This window comes from Podarcis liolepis (genome assembly GCF_965112155.1).
Source record: "Podarcis liolepis genome assembly, chromosome: 3".
Classification (NCBI taxonomy): Eukaryota; Metazoa; Chordata; class Lepidosauria; order Squamata; family Lacertidae; genus Podarcis; species Podarcis liolepis.
This window is the reverse complement of record NC_139557.1, coordinates 62,683,768-62,703,446: the sequence shown is the minus strand read 5'-3', so window position 1 is coordinate 62,703,446 and position 19,679 is coordinate 62,683,768. Positions and strand designations below refer to the sequence as shown.

The 19,679-nt window shown below is 45.9% G+C and overlaps 1 protein-coding gene across 6 annotated transcripts in view; it reads left to right on the top strand.

The window, feature by feature from the left end:
- The first annotated feature begins 408 nt into the window (after positions 1-408).
- Positions 409-19,679, top strand: part of MAP3K5 (mitogen-activated protein kinase kinase kinase 5) — a 97,648-nt gene continuing 78,377 nt past the window's right edge. For 4 of the 6 annotated variants that reach the window (XR_014524828.1, XR_014524829.1, XR_014524830.1 and 1 more), the window contains exon 1: positions 409-1,927. Coding sequence is in view for 2 of the 6 variants with exons in the window: in XM_083498045.1 (XP_083354171.1) it covers positions 1,474-1,927 (454 nt within the window). In the remaining 4 variants the exon portion in view is untranslated. The remainder of the gene's footprint in view (positions 1,928-19,679) is intronic. The other 2 variants (XM_083498045.1, XM_083498046.1) reach the window with 2 other exon arrangements.

Genomic DNA, 19,679 nt, shown 5'->3' with positions numbered 1-19,679 from the left:
GAAAATTATTAGGCACCTTGCCAAAAACCGCGCAGGGGACTCCGGCGCGCGCCTCCCAAAGTGACCGGGAGCTCCTGAGAAGGGGCGGGCAGGTCGGTCAGTCAGAGGAAGACCCCCAGTGGCGGGACTTTAGAAAGGAATGGAGCCGCGGGGCCGAGGAACGGCGTATTTGTCGCCGACGAGGGACCGGGGTGAGGGGAGAATGGAGGGGACGGGAGCGGGGCTTTTTTTCTGGTTTCGGCTAAGGTGACGTTGGTAGGAGGGGGTGGCTGCCTCCCGGCGCGAAGCCTGGGGAGGGCAGGCCGGTTCTTGCATGCAAAAGCACCACTGCCATCCTGCCGCCAGTATGGACCCCGGTATGGGCCCCCCAATATTTTTTATAAGTCGGCACCCCTGAGAACAGTTCATTGTTACCTTCCAGCTCTAAGGAGAACCCCCTCCCCCCAAGATATTTGAACAGATGAAGAACAGAATAAAAATTCGTATATGTGCGAAATTCATCCGATTTCCCACCTAGTATTTCAAGAATAAGGTTCATGCCACGTGCTTTAATGCTGTAACCCACCCTGGGACTTTGGGGAGAAGGGCAGGGAAGAAGAATATGCCAGCAAAAAAACCCAAAATGGACTGAAATTTATAAATTATACTCGGTGACGATCTTGCATCACTAGTTGCCTCTGCATTTAAAAAGGAAATGAAAGTGGGGACTGTAAAGCGAAGCCTCTTTACTTAACGGACTACCGTTTGCGTAAAAGCAACCTTGGGCAAAGTCGACGAGAGGAGAAGCACAGCAGAGGGCGCTTTATCATACAGGAGCCACTTCTCGGTTCAGGCGCTGCACGATTCCTCTCGACCAAACTTTGGCGCTCGTCTTATGTTTACAAGCGCAGGAATGCGCAGTTCTCTCTCTACTACAGGGCAGGGGGCGTGGCTAAGGTAGGAGGGCGGAGCCTTTCCTGGGCAGGGTGCTGCTTTTGCACAGTAGCAATGCAACAAGTGGCTGGGCACTCGCTCGCTCGCTTTTCCCCGGTCTTTCACTTTGGCAAAGCCCCTCGGGCGAGGTAGACGCTGCGTACCGGCGAGAGGCGCGCTCCCGCAAACGGCGGCGGGTTTGCTGAAGACCTGCGAGAGCGAGGGCGGCTGGCGTGCAATAATACCCTTGCAAAGGCGCCTGGGGCTGCCGGATGAGCCGATCGCCAACCTGAGGAGCCGGCGGGGCTCAGGAAAGGAGTGCGCAATGGTGGCTTTGGCGGGCAACGGAGGAATCCGCGTTTCCCTCGCCGCTGCAGCTTGAAATCAAAGAAGGGCTCCTTTTCTCCCTCCTCCCCTCCCGCTCCGGTTTCCAGCTCGGCAACAGCTCGCACAAGCCAACTGCAGAAAGCAGGTCGAGGGGGAAAGGCGGCGGCGGCGGCATGGCATCTGCATAAAGTCTCGTCCCGGGGCAAGGAGGCGGCTGGGACAGGAGCAGCCGGCATGAGCGATCCCAGCGAGGCGGGGATCATCAGCTTCTCGGTGCCCAGCCTGCCGGGCATTCTTGGCGGCGGCTGCCCGCTGCTCTACGAGGATGGGCTCGCCAGGAGAGCGCCGGCGGCAGGCGAGGGGCCGGCGGGCCGGGGTTTCCTGGGCGGCCCAGGCGCGCCGCCGCCCGGCACCTTTTGGAATGAGGACAGCAGCTCCGTCTGCCCCGCCAGCGACACGGCGGCCCGGGCCAAAAACAACAGCGGCGGCGGCGGCCACAGCAATAGGAGCACCACGGTGTCTTACGTGATCAACGAGGCGAGTCCGGGGCTGCTGCAGGCGGCGGAGAGCGGGGCCCTGCAGAGCCTGAGGGAAGCGTGCGAGGCGGTGGGCGCCGACCTGCAGACGCTGCACTTCGGCAAGCTGGACTTCGGCGAGACGGCGGTGCTCGACCGCTTCTACAACGCGGGTGAGTCGGCAGGCGAGCTTCCTTCCGGCGAGCGGAAGGCAAAAGCCGCCGCGCCTGCAGCCGAAAGCGCGCTTACCTGAGGAGAGTCCATGCGTGAGCGCATGCAGGTGGTGGGGCAAGCGAGGGGCCTCAGGCTTCGTTGACCTCTTCTCAATACCTACGTAGGGTCAAGAGAGGAATACGCATTATGTCTGTGTTTTCTTACATTTCTATGCCGACTTTCTTCTGTTATGTAAACGGAGGCGGCATAAGTGCAGTTCCCAGGTGTTCCCCCATCGAGGCACTTGCCAGACCTGCTGAGCCTCATCCAGGTGGTGGCCTTGTGGTTGGCAGTTATTTATTCCGGATCATTCACATGGCACATGGAGTAAGGTCTAGAGGTCATCTACATAAGTGGCCCTTAAATGCTGTTTGGCAATTATTTTGTCTGAAATTCAAACGTAACCCATCACATTTTTGTTTTTCCTGGGTTTGCTTGCAAGCGGAAGGTCCCAGGTTCAGTCCATGAAAGCGCCAAGTAAAGTTGCGTGAGACCCTTGCCTGAAAAGCTTCTGGTGGTCAGTGTGGACAGTTCGGAGCTAGATGGACCAATAGTGTGACTTGGTATAAGGCAGCTTCCTAAAGATAAAATGAGGGGAGATTTCACACATGTTATAAAATAGCAAATCCAGGTTTGCCAACGCGTGTTCATGCTTGGTAAAGAGCTGCAGCCAATCCCAGCTCCTTGAAGAGTGCATTCCCACCACATAATGAAATATGTCCCCATGCCTCACATTCCCTCCAACACTTAGGTGATGTTAAGCACCATAAAAATGTGACTAAGGGTAGTTGATACCAGCAGAGAGTAGCTTTCAGGGAATTTCCCCATATTTTCGCTGAGACTGAATATAATCGTTTTTCATACCCAGTACTTTCCACTTCCTTTCTTCTCTTATTTCATGAAACACTGTTCCCATGAGTCTTTAAAGCTTTGGGTTGATCCCATTGCCTTCACTATCAAGATTTTATAAATATTAGGGAGTCACAATCATCAGCTGCTCAAACCTTGATAAAGATCTAATAGCCCGATTCCTGTGATAGCCGCTGAGATCTGGGTTTAAGCTAAAGTAAATAACTTGGTGGGTCACGAAGAGTCGGACACGACTAAACAACAACAACAACAAAATAACTTGGTGTAGTTGGAACCAGTTTACACTATCATACTCAACTTTTCTTTCAATTGAGGGCCTTATTTGGGAGTCAGCCCTTCAAACCAATCATGCATGTTGTCATCTTTATCACCTGTTTAGACAGAGTCCTGTTTTTATTATGTTACTTGTTTTTAAAACTTTTGTGAACTGCCTTGCAAGGACAATGTGACCTGAACAGTAGATTAGAAATATTTTAAATACCTAGATAAGTATTAGCATAGATCTGGCCCTTGGGGAAGGTTGGTAGCATGTGACATGCTTTCTGCTGTTTCCTAGTCTATGAAGTAAACCTGGGCTAGTCTTTGGAAAAGCTGATCGTGTGTATTTGTTATTAGGCTTTTGTATGGAAGACAGAATAATTAGAGTGTTTTGTCACATCTTGTGCTGTTCATAGTTTCCTTGGCTCCGAAGATAGTAATCAGTCCATATGCTGCATCTGCTGTTAGCCAGTAGTACCTGAGGATTGTAAACAAGCGAGCTCTTTTGCGGAGAAGGTCCTGTCGCTCCGCCATGACCTCCCTGCCAATTTGGATACAATAAAGGAACTGGAGGCCCCTCGACTGTCCTCGGGTCCAGTATTGGACCACTTTGACCGGATATCCCCAGCCGATGTGGACAGACTCCTCCGAGCTGGAAAGCCCACCACTTGTCCTCTCGACCCGTGCCCGTCTTGGCTGATTAGAGCGTGTCCAGACGAGGTGCGGGCCCCCCTGGGGGATATCATCAATTTGTCCCTTGGCACCGGGACATTCCCAGGGGAACTGAAGGAGGCAGTGGTGCGTCCGCTCTTAAAGAAAACATCATTAGATCCCTTAGATCTATCCAATTACCGCCCAGTTTCGAATCTTCCATTCCTGGGTAAGGTGATTGAGAGAGCGGTTGCTGAACAGCTTGGTAGGTTTCTGGATGAAACATCGGCTCTGGATCCATTCCAGTCCGGCTTCCGCGCTGGTCATGGGACCGAGACGGCTCTGGTCGCCCTAACAGATGATCTTCGTAGACAGCTGGATCGAGGCGGGTCGGGGCTGCTGATTCTTCTAGATCTGTCAGCAGCTTTCGACATGGTTGATCACGAACTTCTGGACCACCGCCTCGCCGACGTGGGGATCCAGGGCACAGTCCTTCAATGGCTGCGCTCGTTTCTCTCTGGTCGGGGACAGAGGGTGGCACTTGGGGGGGAACTGTCATCCCGCCACTCCTTGGTGTGTGGAGTGCCTCAGGGTGCGATTCTCTCCCCGATGCTTTTTAACATCTTTATGCGCCCCCTCGCCCAGCTTGTCCGGAGTTTTGGGCTGGGCTGCCATCAGTATGCTGATGACACCCAACTCTATCTGTTGATGGATGGCCATCCTGACTCGGCCCCAGACACACTGATCAGATGCTTGGAAGCTGTGGCTGGATGGTTACGTGGGAGCCGGTTGAAGTTAAATCCTTCGAAGACAGAGGTCCTCTGGCTGGGACGGGACGATATGGGATTGAGGGGGCAACTCCCATCTCTTGCGGGGGTGCAATTAGTGCCAGCACCGTCCGTTAAGAGTTTGGGTGTAATCTTCGATACCTCCCTTTCCATGGAGGCGCAGATTGCAGCTATAACAAAGGCGGCATTTTTTCATCTCCGCCAAGCTAAGCAGTTGGCTCCTTACCTCTCTCGCCCTGACCTAGCCACTGTGATCCACGCGACGGTCACCTCCAGACTGGATTATTGTAACTCGCTCTACGTGGGGCTGCCCTTGAGACTGACCCAGAAACTCCAGCGGGTGCAGAATGCCGCAGCGAGACTCCTTACGGGGTCTTCGCTGCGGGATCACATTCATCCGGTGCTATACCAGCTGCACTGGCTCCCGGTGGAGTACAGGATCAGGTTTAAGGTGCTGGTTTTAACCTTCAAAGCCCTACACGGCCTAGGACCCTCGTATCTACGGGACCGCCTCTCCTGGTATGCCCCACAGAGGAACTTACGGTCCTCAAATAAAAACATCTTGAAGGTCCCAGGCCACAGAGAGGTTAGGCTGGCCTCAACTAGAGCCAGGGCTTTTTCGGCTGCGGCTCCAACCTGGTGGAACGCTCTGTCACAAGAGACAAGGGCCCTGCAGGACTTGACATCTTTCCGCAGGGCCTGCAAGACAGAGCTGTTCCACCAGGCCTTTGGTTAGGGCACAGCCTGACCCCCTCCTTTTGGCAATCTTTACAATGCTTTAGTTTATGGTTGCCATCAATTTTGATTTTAATCAATTCTTATGATGTTTTATAATGTGGCACTATTTTAGTGTTGTTAGCCGCCCTGAGCCCGGCTTCGGCTGGGGAGGGCGGGATATAAATAAAATTTATTATTATTATTATTATTAAAGGTGAATAGGTGTTTCAGTGCTAAGTCTTTTGGCAGGAAGTCTTTGGAAATAAGTATTCCACTCTTGTCTGTTCACACCCAGGGATTCCCTGGGAACATAAAGATTTATTCAGAATTAATTCACCTTTCTATTTCTGTTTTCAGAGCCACTGATGTGGCTTTGGACTTGTTCATGTGACACTGTCTAATTGGTGTGGTTTGAACATGGGCTGAGCAAAACCAGGCTTAGTTTCTGTGTGGCGGGACCATTTGTGCAACTCTTTCACCACACTCAGTTCATCCCCTAGCCTGTGTTTACTGACCAGCTGCTGAAAGTGTATTGACCACTAGTATGGTAAATATAGGTTGGGTCCTGAACTGGCACACACAACTTTTTCAGTATATCCCAGAAACGTCTTAAACCCACAGGCATACTATGCCAGATTAATCATATGAATGGGTCCTTAGAGGTAGTGCTTAATATATCAATCTACTTGGCCTATAAATATCTTATAAGGTGAGGAAACTATGGCCCTCCAGATGTTGGAGCACAGATCCCCTCATTCCATTTACCATGTTGATAGGGCCAATGGGACTTGTAGGTTAATAACATTTGGAAAACCAGATTCCTCGTCCCTGTTTTAGGACATGACTCCTCTCCCACAGTGTATAGGAAAGAGATTGTGAAGGGCAGGTAAGAATCTAATCAATCATTATGAGGCCTCAGGGCAGGTTACCACAATTTAAAAACAGCTTAAGCAGCTTAAGATCAGGGAATAGGTTAGACCCTTTAATAATATATCAAAAGCCAGGTTAAAGAGGTGCCTCCTTAGTGTACAGAGAAAAACTACATGATGATGATGATGATGCCAGACACACCTCTCTGAGGAGGGCATTACACAAAAATGCCCTCTCCTGGACCACTGATACCCAAAGTTCTAAGGGTGGTGGAACTACCAGGAGGATAAAAGGTACCCCTGCCCATAAGGGCCAGTCGTGACCGACTCTAGGGTTGCGCGCTCATCTCGCTCAAGAGGCCGGGAGCCAGCGCTGTCCGAAGACACTTCCAGGTCACGTGGCCAGCGTGACGAAGCTGCATCTGGCGAGCCAGCACCAGTGCCGCATACGGAAACACAGTTAACCTTCCTGCTAGAAAGCGGTCCCTATTTATCTACTTGCACATAGGGGTGCTTTCGAACTACTAGGTAGGCAGGAGGATACCCTCTGACAATTTTTGTGTCCAATAGAGTCTGTGGGGAAGGAGCGCCCTGATTTGGACTCAAATGAACTGGCAACCAATGCTGCCATTTAAAAAAAAGAGGTTTGGTAAGTTCCAAATTGTACCGCAGCTAGTCGTCTGGTTGCTGCTTTTTGGACCTCTGGAAGTTTAAGAGGCCTCTTCAAGTGTAGCACCACATAGACGGCACTGCAATAATCCAGTCTAGGAGTTACTAAAGTTGTTGACAAACCATCCTTCACTTAGAATAGGCACTCATAGTCATCAAGGCCACCTGAGTCTCCAGTGACCCCAAGCTTCAGACCTGCTCCTCCTGGGCAGGGGTGTGTGAAACCCCATGCATAGCACACTGTCTCCCCTCTTCCCGGGCACAAGAACTTGGAACACATAACATGTTTGCCTTTTCAGGGCTCAGCTTCCATTCATCTGTCCACATCAGGTCTTTATGTGCCTCCAAGCACCTGTCCAGTACCTCAGCTGCCTCTTCCAAGTCAGATGAACGGAGACAGAGTTGATTGCCATATGACTTTATTTGCCATACGACTTAATATATTTAAAATATCCCTAAGGAGTGTACAGAAACCTGAAGCAACAACAGACAGCTCAAACAAAAATATAACAAAAATACACAGTTACATATAACAATGCAAAGTTACTAATATATAAAAATCATTTTCAGTCCATTTTCCTTCTGACACAACCTCCATCTCAGTCTCTGGGTTCTTACCCAGGGTCCAAGCAAACTCAACCACAGAAGTTTCACAGCAATAAGAGTTCCTGGAAACAGCAGACATCACTCTAGTCTCTCACTCTAGGATTGCTTTTTATGAGCAGGCCCAAAGTGGACGGTACTTCCTCAGGCACTTGCCCACAGCTGTTTCCAACACCCATTTCCAGGTGCAGAAGGTTTGTTGAGTTTTCCAGAGGGTACAAAGGATGGGGGAAAGGCTGCTACGCTCACAGCTCTTTCTTCACCCTCTGTCTTCTCCTCCTCCAGCTGCCATCCACATGTTGGTGACAACTACCCCTTTACACTCTTTGACAGTCCTAGTTGTGTGCATGATTAAAGAGAGTTGATTAACTGTTCTCTGTTAAAAATGCCAACATCCCCGCAAATAAGAATATACACACCTATTTCTCCCCCCCCCCCGCAACAGAATTACCTAAGAAATAAATACTAATTATTCAGCTGTAAATGATAAGCTAACAAGCAATTACCAGCCAAAAGGTCAACAGAAGGTGTGGGAGTATGGGAATTTCCCCTTCTTTATATTTAGCTCCTGTGATGTCAGAACTCTATAAAGGAACATTTTTGTCACTGTAGTTTTTAAAAACAGCTGACGTGCCGCTAGCATTAGCTCACTGTTTACCTTACCAAGCTCTGACTACAGGATTCGGGTGACGATGTTTATTATGACCACCAGCACCGTTGGTGAGGAAATGTTGTCCCAGGGTTACACAATAAATGTTGTTCTACCATAAGGGAAGGGCTGTAGCTCAGTGGTAGAGTATCTGCTTTTCAGGCAGAAAGTCTCAAGTTTAATCTGCAGCTTCTCCAGGTAAGACTAGGCAGGTTCCCTGCCTGAACCCCTGGAGAGCCAATGAGCTAGATGGTCCAGCTCAATAGGAGGCAGCTTCCTATGTTCCTGGTGGCCCACTTCACATGTTACACTAAACCATAGTTAAAGAAACTATGCATAATGTGAACATGCAGTGCACTAGTACACACTGCTCTAAAGTTCTCACTGTGTTCTTCCTTCTAGTTGCTGGGAAACAAGCCAGAGAGTGTCCCCTCACAACATCTGAACCTGGGATCATGGTTTGTTTCGAGAAAAAGAAACTACAACTCGGGTTTGAGGGCATGACAAGCCACACTCTGGCTTGTTTCCTGTCGGTGTGGCAGCAGCAGGAGCCAGGGAGGAACTCAGCAAGAACTTCTGAGCCATGTGTTCACCAGCATTGCATGTTCACATTAAGGCATTAAAACAGCAATAGCAACAACTTTGGCTTAATGTGATGTGTTAACTAAGAAAGTGTTAATGGGTGGTATCAACAGCTGTAACTTCAGCAATACTGGAGCAGAAAATACTGAATAAATATTTCTAATGGAATACGGGATTAGGACCATAATAATATTATTAGTAACACTCCCACATGCTTACACTTATATGCAAGTAAGGTTGGAGTGAGCTAAAGCTAGGCATACTTTATTGAATTCTAAGGTTTATATATTGATTAATTAAGAAAATGCATACCCTGCTTTTCATCTAGGTCTCAGTGAGACTTACAGAAATCCTGATTTGTTTATTTAATTTCATAAAAATTTATGTGCCACATGCTTATAAAAATACTCAAAGCGGTTTGCAGAAGATAAAACTATAAAATCAAGAAAAAAACAGACAACCCTACTTTAAAACATATGAAAGTTAACATACTAAAACAGATTAAGATTACCTTAACTTTCTAAGCATCTGAGATATCTTGTCTAAGCAGGAATGTTTTTAGCAGGTTCCAAAAAGAGTAAAGTGAAAGTAGCTGCTTGATCTCAATAGGCAGGGAGTTCCAAAGTGTAAGGTGAAAAAGTGCACGCATATGTGTGTGTGTGTGTGTGTGTGTATACAGTGGTACCTCGGGTTAAGTACTTAATTCGTTCCAGAGGTCTGTTCTTAACCTGAAACTGTTCTTAACCTGAAGCACCACTTTAGCTAATGGGGCCTCCTGCTGCCGCCACGCTGCTGGAGCACGATTTCTGTTCTTATCCTGAAGCAAAGTTCTTAACCTGAGGTACTATTTCTGGGTTAGCGGAGTCTGTAACCTGAAGCGTATGTAACCTAAAGCGTATGTAACCCGAGGTACCAGTGTGTGTGTATAAAATGTTTCGGAACATGCACACAGATAACTTAATACATGAAATGAAGACAGAATGGAATTACCTGTGAACACATGTGAAATTGATGCTGACCAGAAGTAGACTGATGGGTCCATTCCGAAGTACAGCAACAATGGGCACACTCAGTTCCAAAAATTACAAAGTCATTTTAATCCTGATTCTTGCCAACTTTAGAATGTGTACAAAGTGCAAAGACAATTCAAAACGTGGGTTTTTTTTGCTGGGGGTGGCGGCTATTGGGTTGTTGTTTTTACAGTGGTACCTCGGTTCTCAAACGGAATCCATTCTGGAAGCCTGTTTGGCTTCCGAAACGATCAAAAACTGAGGTGCAGCTTCCCATTGGTTGCAAGAGCTTCTTGCACTCGGCAGAAGCCGGGTTGCACCTTTGGGTTCTGAAAAATGTTTGAAAACAGAAACATTTACTTCTGGGTTTTCAGCATTCGAGAACTGGAACGTACGACTACAGAGGTGTTCGGGAACTGAGGTACCACGGTATTTTGATTATGTATTTTGTGGTTTTGATTTTCTTCTGTGAACCACCTTGAGACCTCTGGGTATAAGGTAGTATAAACTCAATCAATTAATCAATCAATTTATTCCAGGCATGCTAGAAATGAGTCAGCTCCAGATCGCTGTGCAGATTGCTGCGTGTGTTTTTCTGTACTCCCTGTCTCCCTTGTGTAGGAGGGGTGGGAACAGAGATAATTTAGGAATATACCTGTAGTAACTCCTGTGGGTAGGTAGATAGAAAAAGAAGAGGGCATGTGACTACAGTTGTGTAGTAAAGCAGAAAAAGAGGAATGCAAGTGCTGTGGTATACAGAAAGAGAGTGAGTGGGAAATGACAATGAGCGGTTGACAAAGGAGACTCCTTTCTAGTTTATTTTGTGCTGTTGAATTCATGCACTGGGGATTGAGCCTGCCTCTTCTTCTGCCATAAGTTTCATTTCTTGATCATGTTGGAGTGTGACAAAGAGATGGCAGCTTGGAACTTGAATAAGGCTCTGTGGGTGTTCCATTGCCTTGTCAAGCTTAGATTTGGTGGGCCAGGGGACTACCAGTAGCATCTAGAAACATAGGTGTGCATATGTGTAGCCAGGTAGCCACTGATGAGAAGGAGTTGCATGTAGGTGAGGGAGCAGGCTGCTGTTGCTGGTGGTGGGGAGAATGGAATGTTCTGCCTCTCCATGGCACCCAGCATGGAACCAAGCACTCTGCCAGAGTATAACCCCCTGCCCCCCTCCCACTTCACACCTAGCAAATGCATGAGGCACCGCTGCTGTAGGTGGAATTCTCCAACCTCCCACCCCATTCCATCATCCATCTAACAGGTTGGTAAAGAAAAATGCAGGCTAGTACTTATTTGCAAGGCTGTCCTATATAGCTTCCTATTATATAATAGTATATGATGCAGTATATATTAGACCCGGGAGATGGAACCTCAGGCTTGGGGGCCAAATGTGACATTGGGACTCTCTCCAGGTCTTAGCCACACCTAGCCGCACACCGTTTTGCCTGGCCACATCCCTTGTCAGCCCTGCTTTGCACCTTCCTTGAATGGTTTTGCTTGGCTCAAATGTGTCTTTGAACTCTAATAATGATTCCCGCTTGCCCGGATGGAGGATATAGAGGGGTGTATGAGTGTGTGCAGAATATATTGCATGGAGGTAAAAATTCCCATCTCTGTTGCTCTTCTCACTTTTTAAACCTTTGATCTGTCATGGATGCTTTAGTTGAGATTCCTGCCTTGCAGGAGGTTGGACTAGATGACCCTCGAGGTCCCTTCCAAATCTATAGTTCGATGGTTCTGTGAAAGGTTGACCAAAATCAAATAGGACCTTTGGGCTGAATGATGTTCCCCATCCCTGTGTTAGACCTTGCTAAATTTTGCACCAGCACCGAAAGACCTACAAAGGTTAATTTCAAATCAGTGTGTCAGTGCATACAAAACTCTTTAATTAGTCAAAATCACTGTCTTATTGATGTGCGTTTTCTCACCATAGCATTGTCTCCTTACAGCATCATTATTGTTCATCTCTAAAACATGTTTTCCCGACTTGAGCTGTTAATTTCTGACTCATAGGGATTAACTCCTGTTACATAAAACATTATTCTAGCCAGTGCATCCCAAGGTGCTACTTTGTTTTCTGCTTTGTGCTTCAGGTTAGAATTGCCAGCTCTTGGCCAGAAGAATGCTTCTGTGTCTCTCGTTTAATTAATTAATTTACTGCGCTTGTCTTACTTTTCCTCAACCATAACAATTCTCAAAATATTTTAATTACTATGTGATGAGGATAATTTAAAGCAGCTGGCTTTCTCAGAGGAAGTGGTGGACTGTAGGGAAATACGTCTACTTCTCTTATAATAAGAATTGGAATATAAAAGTGCTAGTTAACAGGTTAGAAAAATCAAACTAGTTCATGCGGTCTGGTGCCATTCATCTTCCCTTTTGCATAGGTTTTGGCTGGAGTAGCTCAGTACTGCAGTTTAGAAGTGATAATGGAAACAGGAGGAGTATTGTGGAAGCTTAGCAAAACCATGGAAGCCAAATGGGAGACTTTATTTAGATGTTGGCTACATTATTTTACCTCTGAGCTGGAGTGAGAAACGAAAACACTTGTCTCACATACATAAAGGAGGTTGAACATTTCATTTGCCTGCAAGTCTCCCTCCTGGCTACTGACTGAGTTCTTGTGATGTCATGGATCATTCACGAGTATTCTCGTGCTGGGCAGTCATAGAAATTTCAGACATGATGCAATTAACTGGCATCTGAGTGGAAGAGTAATTTTGGTTTACACACTGTGCTAGTGGAGAGGAAGTGGGGACCCATGTGAAGGCAATGGAACAAAGGAGTGGGGAGCACCTAAGGACTACATTCCCTTCTGGTAAACTTTCCAAAGGCCACATGCTCGTGGTGGGTGGGGCCAGAGGGACAAGTGGATGGAGTAGCACCCACTTTGTACATTAGGTTGGCTTCTGCATGCCCTCCCCCACTCGTCTCTGTTCTCCATCCAGACAATAAAGAAGCGTTATGAGAGTTCAAGGATGCATTCCAGTCATGCGAAAATATTTGGGGTGTGAAGCTGGGCCAGTGAGCTGTGTGGCCTAGGGAGAGAAGCTCCTGGGTCTGAAGTTCCCGATGTGAGATAAAGGGATCTGAGATAAAGAGGCGGTTGGTAGAGATCCTTTCCCAGCGTATAGGGGCTGAAGTGGGTGTCTGAGCATTTAGTGTTAAAGCTGGGGTTAGCGGGGCAAGGATTTGTGCAAGGCTAACATCCATGAGCTGGTGGTGTGTGCAGCATCACAATATTTCACGTATTGGTTCCAAATTACCTGCCAGCCATTAGTTGTCACCAATTACTTTTATTAGCTGCCTTATTCAGGGGATAATTGACTATCATCATTCTCCACTGGTGGAAGGGACAGAGGGCTTTGTGTGAGCTGTTGTAGTGCTTCACTGGAGTCCCTGTTGCGGTATGGTTGTGGTATTCATAGCTCTGTCTCTCTTCTAATCTGAAAAGGTCAATAGCTCTTTAAAGACAGAGCACATTTGTGTCCCACAGTTTGCTGGAGGTATGGCCCTTGCCTCCTAGCCTTAAAGGACAATTCTGCTTCTTCAGGAAATGGAAGAGATAAGGAGCACTTGCACGTGCAGCCAACCTCCCTTGGTTGGTCCTATGGCATCTGCATGCCTGGCCCACTTTCTTGTTTACATGTGTAATTTGCCCCTTGGGTGTATGGGAAAAGGGGGCAGTTTTCAGCCAAGCAACAAATTGCACTGCAGTTTTATATGTATTTGTCAGCGAGTAAAGGCACACGACAAAACAATGCAAATTGGCTCTCGCTGTTTTACAAAGTTTTGACGCTGTCCAGAATGTACAGAAGTGAGTCTGTACCATGGTTGCTTGGCTGCAGACTCAAAGGCTTTACATACAAGGACATAGGGAATGCAAGAAGCAGAGCAACGCTTTCTAAATTCCAGTGATTCTTTTCTGAGTGTGTCTTGCTTACCTTTGGGAGATGCTACATTCCAAGGCTTTTTCCTTTGACACTGTGAACCAGAATGTTGGTTACAAAACTATTCCTATTTTATTTTTGGATTTCCTGGAATTTGTGATGAAATGTAATGTTCAGGCTTTCTCTCTGTCTTGGAGTTCTTATAACATTCAGTTGCTTCTTAAAACACTTTTGTCCCCTATTAATAGTGGATTGAGTGATTTCCAAACCCCATTTTAGCACAGAAATACATGCTTCCCACAACATCTGCTGTTTGTAGTGGCTGAAAATCAGTTCCAGCATAATAATAACTACCAGTTATAGAATAAAAATGAGTGATTAAGAAATTTCACTTTTAATTCTACTTGTTTCTCTTAAGTGAAGTCTCTGCCTGCTTGCCTCCACCCCCACCTCCACCCCCTAACATCTGCAATGCATCATGTGTTGGATTAGCTAGGGGTTATTCAAATGTTTCTTTGTTCCCTCCCCCCTCGCCCTCCAATAACTATTTGGATGGGGTTTGTTCCTAAACAGATTAAAAGGACCTTCTTCTAGTGCTTGGAGTAGTGCCTAGTGAAGCTACACTGTAATAATAAGCTTTGATTATTGAGTCACTAGCATACAGAACATTTTTGTTGTCTTTGTTTAGGCTCAGAAAGCAAAAAGTGACACTGGGGGCAGGGATATCTTTCAGATAAAAACTGCATTACTGTGATTTTGGAATCTCCCCTGCAATATGTATTTTAGGGTTTTTTTTCTTTTCCCCCTTGTGTGACAACTTCTTCATGGGAGGACAAAAGTTGTTGGAACTGGCCCTTGTCTTATATTGCTGAGAAATGGACTGATGTAGTAGGAGGCAGAGATGACTGATAGAATCATAATAGATTCACAAATTCAGATTATTAAGTGATAGCTGCATTTGTGTGGATAATGTAACATAGGAACTTGCTCTACACATGCTCAGTTTATTGCATGCTTATTGAATGTTTAAATTGGTTGCAATCTGATTGTAATTTGAAGGACCCTTTACAGTACAAATTTAACTTGGCTTTCTTTATGCTGCAAGGATAATAGCCCATTATCTACTTGCAATAACAGGAGCAGTTGAAAAGGGCTTGCTGTATCGCAGTGGGGCAGGTTACTTTTTTTCAGTCTATGAGCTGCGTGGTTGCTTCGTGCAATATGGCACAACCTTGCAAATATTCAATTTGTAATCTAGCACACTATCCTTGGCTGTGGCTTGGTTCTGTAGCACCAGAGTTGCTACATTCAAGTTTTGGGGGCAGTCGTAACACTGGCGTCTGCCTGGTGGGGCTGAATTGAGGAGTCATGCCCCACGTGGTGGCTGGGGTGAACATTGGATGGCAGGGTGGATTTGGCACCGTGATCAGAGTCAGATCAGGCCCAGTGGATTCCCTCCAGAATCCTACCTCCCATTTCAGGGGAAGGCTGATGGAAGCCAGCAGGGCCAGACCAAGGGATACTTCCACTCAATCCAGCTCCCTGGTGCAAAGGGAGAATGTACTGCTCTGCCCATCAAAGGTTTTGAGCACATGCTAATCACAATTTAGACTCTTTGTTCTCACAGTGTAAATCCTGGTGGGTAGTGTTCAAGGCCTGATATTGTGGGAAAGTACCAACAGTTGTTCTATAATCACTTATTTCATATCATAGTATAGCTCCTTTTTTTTCCACCGCCATGATCAAAGATATTCTTTAAAAAAAAAAATTCCTACATTTGTAGTACAAGGGTAGGCTATGGACCTTTTTCAGAAGTCGAATGGAAATAAAACAAATGCGTCCTAGGCAGGGAGGTGGCTTGAGGGCAGCAGGTTCTTCACCTTACTCAAAACAACCCCAGTGTGTATACAGTATGTATGGAGGATGGCATCACAAATTGAAATGAGCGTGTATAACTTAGGGGCTGTGTCTGCTTCAGCTGTTCTGCTTCCACCTACACAGATATTTGTTCTGTGCACACATTTAAGATTGCGTTCCTCCAGCTCATTTAGCTACACTTAGCTACCGTATGGCACTCCACCTTGTTTTATGTGTTCAGCACACTGATGGTATGTTAGAATCAAGACACCCGGAGAGCAGATGTGGAACACTGGAGGTTCTTTATATTTTCATTGAATAGTACTAGAATACATGTTTCAATCTCTAGCTGTGATCATCATACAGATTCATAATCCACTGTAGGCTATACTAACATCAAAAGGGCACCACCTAACCCATGATCCAGCCAAGGTTAAGCACTTTCAGGCTGTAATTCTGTACTCACCAACCTGTGAGGAAGTCCCATTGAACTCAGTGGGATAATCAGAGGATTGCTGTGAACAAGTCCTACTGATTTCAGTCAGAGGGTAACACAGATGTTTAAATGTCTTTATTTGAAATCACATTCATTTTAACAGTGCTTAACTTTGAATGGATCGTGCTTCTTATGTACACATTGTAACCAAAGACTAAAACAACAAATGAATAAGTGCCATATGTGAGTTCTTTAGTATTTTAGTAGTCGCACTAGTCTTCAGCTTTGTACATTCCATCTTTTCCAGTGTTCAGAAAGGAAGTATACACTAAACATTACCAAAGGCATCAGCATTGCAGCTCGATTGACAAAATGGGAAAGTGTACTAATAATAATGAGGCTGATCTTGTGACATAATGTAGCATGACCTTCTGTGGACTGCAGTTTACTTCATCATATGCCTCACATTGATGTTACTCAGCAGGAATCCTGTGAATATTGATATTACACAGCAGGATTCCAATGCGGTGAGAGAACTGTAGAGCGCTAATTGTACAGTCATGATGTAGAACGGAAATGTGATTATTGTGAATGACATAAATGATGTTTTAAAAGGTTAATTTGATCTCATGCATTGGTCAATCAACTGCTCAACTGAAAAAGAACACCTGGATGAAAACAGGAAATGTATCAATTATGACATAGTTTCAAGTGCAGGTTTATTGCTTCTTTTCTTTCTGTTGCGTGCCTGTGTCATAACTCTGAAAGACTGCAAGGAATGCTGCAGCACTTAAGTGAGACTAATAAAAACATTTGAGCTTTCTGGACCATATTGGTAAAAGAATGCAGAGTACTTAACTAAGCCTGTACATGCATTATATTCTGGGGAGAACACACAATCTGGCCTTAGTTTTGGGTGAAGTCTCACCCTTGTCCTCCCTTTCCCCCAATCTGTGGGGAGAAAAGAACTAGGCTGTACTATATTAACTTGAATGTGATATTAACCTAGCCATTTAATTTAATGCCCATATTTTTTCAGGGTACAAAGAGAGAGATAATCATTCAATATGTGCATGCCCATGTATATGCACATCATGTTGAACCTGGAAGTATCATGGAAACGTCATAAAGAGGTCACTGAAATATCACTAAAAGCGCAGAATGGGGTGTTTGTTGACTTTTTCAATGGGTTTCAATTATATGCAATTTCACTCTGTTAGGTTTCTTTTTACCCAGGCCGTTGGCCCTTAATTTGAAGGATTTTATATACTCGTGGCCTCTTTTGACAGGTGGAATGTGTTAGACCTGCCTTTTATATGTATTTTTAGGCTTTGTGTTTTTATGTTTTTATTCTGTTTTAGCTTTATACTGGTTTTATTCTTTGTAGTATTTTGTAGGTTTCTTTGAGTTACTTTGTTGGGGGGTGGAGTGGGGGAAATCAAACTGATAAGTGCAATTAATAATAATAGCAACAGCCCCTGACATGCATGTTTCTAGTCATGATGGCTATGCATTGCTTCCAGTGTCAGAGGAAGCTTGCCTCAGAAATGCTAGTTTCTTGGCATCACAAGTGGGAGGGTGCTGTCACACTCAGGTACTGCTTGGGGGCATCTGGCTTCACACTGTGGGAACAGAATGCTGGACTAATCCAGCATAGGCCTTTGGTCTGATCCAGCAGGACTCTAATGTACATGATACAATGCTATATGCATGAAACTCTACATATAAGGGGCTGTTCCCCCTGCCCCACTCATAGAAGTTTCATTGCTGCACTTAAAGGAAGGTGAAAGAAGCAATTTTTACAAATTGCCTCTTTTTGCTGTAACTCTGGAGCCTATTTTTATTACAAAATTTATTACAACGTTTCTGTAAAACCCTTCATCAAACATGGTCATAGGGTGGTGTACAACAAAATAGGGCAAAATAAAATTATGTTGTAAACAAGAACTCTCATAAAATGCCTAAATAACATAATCAGCAACCATGCAATTTAAAAATGACTCAGCCTATTAGTCTCTAAAAGCTGAACTAAAAGCTGAGGTTTTTATCGTTCATCTTAATGAATATAAGTTTGGGGCAAGAGTGTTTCCTACAAAAGGAGCATTTTTAATCTGCAGACTTCAGATGGGCTTTTTGCAACTATGTACTCAAAGGAGTGTTTTCAAAGGAGGTCTCTGTAACCTCTAATGAGAGCTAATTGGCAGCTACAGCAAGCCACTATGAACTTTGACAGCTGTCAAGCGCATGACATCATTATGACATCACTAGCTGTCAAAGTTCATAGTGGCTTGCTGTAGCACTAGAATGCAAAAATAATAATGAAGCTACTCGTTTTTAATAAAGCTGTTTTGTAAAATACTGTAATAGGTTTTTTCTCTGAATTTAATGTTTGTATCCAACTAAGTTTACTTGGTGCAGACCTGTTTAAATTAGTGGACCTAAGTTAGCCATGTTGATTGATTTCAGTGAGTGTACTCTGCATATCACTAACATTTGATAGCCTGAACCTTTTGGCTATAACACTGAATGAATAAGAACTAAGTCACTGCAGTCACAAGCTGAAGCTATCAGGCACTACCAGTGAAAAATGAAAACAAACCTGTTTATCATGTTTGTTTAATCTCATGTTACAAAGTTGGACAGCCTTCATGCAGAGTGTTAAGAATCTTAATTTGGGTGAGTCATATCCGCTTTCTGACTTGGATACGTAAGTGCAATTTAACATAACTTAATTACTAGTTAGATAATATTAGTCTAGTAGCATACATAATAACTCCTTGTTTGCCATGCTGGTAATTTCACACATGTGCTTCTCTTGCATGAATATAAATACTCAGCAAAGTTAATCTTGGTCACCTATACAACTGAATACAAGTCAGCTTACCGCAGTTCCTTGGGCCAAATCTAGCCTCTTGATGGTGGCATCTACCACTCTTCTCATGCTGCATATACTCGAAGAGGCAGAGGAATGAGCTGCATTTGTGGCAATAGAACTTGGCAGCCAGCTTCCCCCACTCTTTACTGGTGGTGGGTCATTGCCCTGTCATCCACCATTCCCTTGTCATAATGAGCTGCCCAAATGGCACTAGATCAGTGTTTCCCAACCGGTGTTCCGCGGCACACTAGTGTGCCGTGAGACACCGGCTGGTGTGCCGTGGGAGGAAGGCGGGCGAGTCGGGCGGTGAGAGGCGGCGGCGGCGGCGAGGATCCGCGTTGAGCCGGGGGCGGCTCCGCGGTGGTGGTGCCGAGCGGCGGGGCAGCGCGCGCAAAAGGGAGGAGCGCGAGACAGCGGAGGAGGAGGAGGCCGGCATGTCCGGGCAGCAGCAGCAACAACAGCAGCAGCAACTCCCGCCGCCGCCCCCTCCTCCGCCCGCTATCACCGCCGCCGCCTCAGCTGCCCTCGCTCTGCTGCCTCCTCCCACCCCGGCAAGGGGGAGGGAAAAAACTTTCGCTTTTGTGCGTCCCTCCCGGCGTGACGCTGCGCGCTGACGTCACGGGGCGGGGCTTTAATGGTGGTGTGCCGCGAGATTTTTTTCCGGCTAACAGGTGTGCCGTTGCCCAAAAACGTTTGGGAAACACTGCACTAGATACACACAATGCTTAAGGATATTGAGGTGGCCAGCATGGTGCCTTCCAGGTCTTGTGAACTGCATTTCCCATCTTTCCCAATCATTGTCCCCACTGACTGGGGCTGATGGAAATTCTTAGCCTTTAGAACTTATATAAACTACGTTCTAAAACAGCTGCATTGGTTGCCAGTTCACTTCCACGCCAGATTTAAGGTGCTCGCAATTTAAGGTGTTTAAAGGTCTAAATGTCTCAGGCCCCAAATACCTGAAAGACAGCCTTTGTCCCTA